Consider the following 3103-nt stretch of genomic DNA (forward strand, 5'->3'; position numbering starts at 1 on the left):
GGGCTGGGTGGGGGGAGGGGGGGGTGGGGGGCAGGAGCACGAGCAGGGCAAAAAAGCGTCCGCCTTCGTCGAGAGCCAAGCAGAACTTATGAGGAAGAACTCGGGCATATTGTATTAGCATATTCTTTTGAGGATGCGATGGAGTCTCAGAAGTATCTCCTGGAGTCGACATTTTTAAAACCCGCGTTGCAGCCTGGTGTTTCGTGTGAACGCGTTACGAAGCAACAATCATGGCAGGCAGCAGCAGCGCGAAGTGGCTGGGCGGCTGCACAATTGGGGTCACCAACCTTTTTGAAGCTGAGAGCTACTTCTTCTCGACTGATTAGTGTGACGGCTACAAGTTTGATACACGCCTTTGAAATAGCAAAAGTTGCTCAAATGACATTCAATCATATGAAATTATTATTATTAATACATAATGCGGGCAGCATAGTGTTGAATTGGTTAGCATGTCATCCACACAGCACAGAAGTGCAGGGTTCGATTCAGGCTATGGCCTTCCTGTGTGAAGTTTACATGTTCTCTCCGTGCCTCTGTGGGTTTTCTCCGGGTACTCCGGTTTCCTCTCACATTCCAAAAAATATGCATGGCAGGATGATTGGTCACTCTGAATTGTCCCTAGGTGTGAGTGTAAATGGCTGTTTGTCTATGTGTGTCCTGTGATTGGATGGCAACCAGTTTAAGGTGTCCCCCGCCTACTGTCGGAAGACAGCTGGGACAGGCTCCAGCACGCCCGCGACCCCCATGAGGTTAAGTGGATTACAAAATGGATGGATGGATAATATACAAAACCAATTTCAATGAAATTGGGACATTGTGTTAAATATAAATAAAAACAGAATGCAATGATTTGAAAATCATGTTATCATATAATTAATTGAATAGTCTACAAAGACTAGATGTTTAATGTCCACACTGATAAATTTTATTGTTTTAGCAAATAATCATTAACTTAGAAATTTATGGCTTTAACATATTCCAAAAAGGCTAGGACAGTCATGTTTACGACTGTGTAACATCGCCTTTTCTTTTAACAACAATAAACTTTTGGGAACTGACGACATTAATTGTTGAGGCTTTGGAGGTGCAATTCTTTCCCATTCTTGCTTGCTGCTTAGTCTCCATTGTCATATTTTACACTTCATAATGCACCACTCATGTTCAATGGGAGACAGGTCTGGACTGCAGGCAGGCCAGTCTCGTACTCACTCTTTCCATTAACCGCTTCCATTTATCACCTGTACAACATACCTAGAAAACCACAATCCCCCATCATTGGTGAACTATTTTTGGAAGAGGCCCATTACGTTGCTGACCCATGATGCACGGCGTGTGAAAGCTGAAAAGGATCTTTTGGTGTTAACTTGTTTGACCTCAATTTCTCTTTGCAGGACCTTGGTGGGGTGAGTCCACCTCAAAGGAACTGGAAGGGCATCGCCATTGCCTTGCTGGTCATCCTCGTGGTTTGCTCCCTCATCACCATGTCAGTCATTGTCCTCACGCCAGGTAAAATCCTTGTCAGACTCAAGAGTCTGTTTTTTTTTTTTTTTAATAATATTGTGTTTAAGTTCAGATGCCAAACACATTTTCCCTTTAAAAATCCACAATAGTACAATGGGTTGTATGGAGATAGACAGGCTTACAGTGGCACATTTATGAAATGTGTTAATTTATTTACTGGTAGCTCAAGAAATTAAAATGTTGATGATACAAACTCAACTCACTTTCTACCCTAATGTTTTGATTTTTTTAAAATATACTCACATAACCGTTTTCTGAACCAGTCTTATTAGAAAACCACTGTGTTAGAGGGATAAAATAAAAAATGTAGAAGAGGTAATTGATACACATCCAGCCATCATTTTGTATACACACGAGTAAATTTTTCATACAGTTCAAAACGATTAAATTCATTGATCTAATTGAAACTACCCAAACAATCTACAATGCTACAAATAATCTGCTACGGGTAATTTCACAGGCACTGTTTATCAAAAGGGAGGGGCGTTTTCAGGTCACTGTCAGTATCTATGCAGTTAAGCTGTGGAATGATAGTGTAGTGTGGAAATCTAGAAAAAAACTTAAACATAAGTTAGGAGGGCCCGCTGAAGGGCCGTCCATCATCTGTCAAAACAAATCACTGATTTACGTCATATGTGTGAACATGTTATACATCTTTGAAAAGCTGAGTTTCTAGATTTGAATGGTACCCTACATGTTACAATTGTCAAATTTGAACCGGAACTTGGGGAGACCTCAAGCTTTGATCATGTCATGTTTTCAAGTCCTAATCAACATTCTAAATCCATTTTCAAGGCAGATATTGTGAAAAGAAATTAGACGAACATAAGATTCACCTTTTTCTTCTGTTTGCAAACATCCATAGTTCAGTGGCAGGAACACTTACACAAATTCTTACTGTATGGGAGAAATATTCATAATGTGACATTTTGAATATTTCAAAAAGTGACCAAAACTATGCTGATACTCCAAATGGTTCAAGAATAGCTAAACATTTACTTTGGGTGCACCTTTCCACAGGCGTTATCGGCAAAGTTGCCCTCGGTTTAAGGAGTTAAAAACACATATAAAGGCACCATTTTCACAGATATCTACAAAAGACTTTGTAATGTGGACATATTTGCATTTAATTGTATCTATATCTATTTTGCTATAGCTTAAAAAGCAATATCGTATTGTTGCAATATAACAGAAAACTTGTCATAATAGTTCTTACAATGTACAATATTTTGAATAATAGAATTTTATGTATCCAGTTACTGTTTTTTTAGAGCATTTTTGGATACTTATTTGTAATATTAATATCTAATTATTATATCTGCATATTCTGGAAAAATTGTGCAATAACTACAGCTCTTTATGTATACTGACATGGTAATATAAGATACTTTGTAGAATCCTAAGTAAGGGGTAAAACTAGAAAAGTCTGTACTTACTCCTTACCCCTTTTGAGCATGTGACCACGTTTATATGCCGTCAATTCGAGCTATGGAAAAGGGGCGACGACACTGCCTGCACCTCCAGTCACAGAGAGAGAGAGAGAGAGAGAGAGAGAGAGAGAGAGAGAGAGAGAGAGAGAGAG

General features: G+C 39.2%; 1 protein-coding gene across 1 annotated transcript in view; it reads left to right on the forward strand.

The window, feature by feature from the left end:
- The window catches only part of dpp10 (dipeptidyl peptidase like 10), a 183174-nt gene that overhangs the window by 103212 nt on the left and 76859 nt on the right, over positions 1-3103 (forward strand). The window contains 1 exon segment of the mRNA XM_019892048.1: positions 1392-1506. Within this exon segment, the coding sequence (XP_019747607.1) occupies positions 1392-1506 (115 nt within the window).

The sequence above is a fragment of the Hippocampus comes genome, unplaced genomic scaffold, assembly GCF_001891065.2.
Source record: "Hippocampus comes isolate QL1 unplaced genomic scaffold, H_comes_QL1_v1.1 scaffold310, whole genome shotgun sequence".
Taxonomy (NCBI): domain Eukaryota; kingdom Metazoa; phylum Chordata; class Actinopteri; order Syngnathiformes; family Syngnathidae; genus Hippocampus; species Hippocampus comes.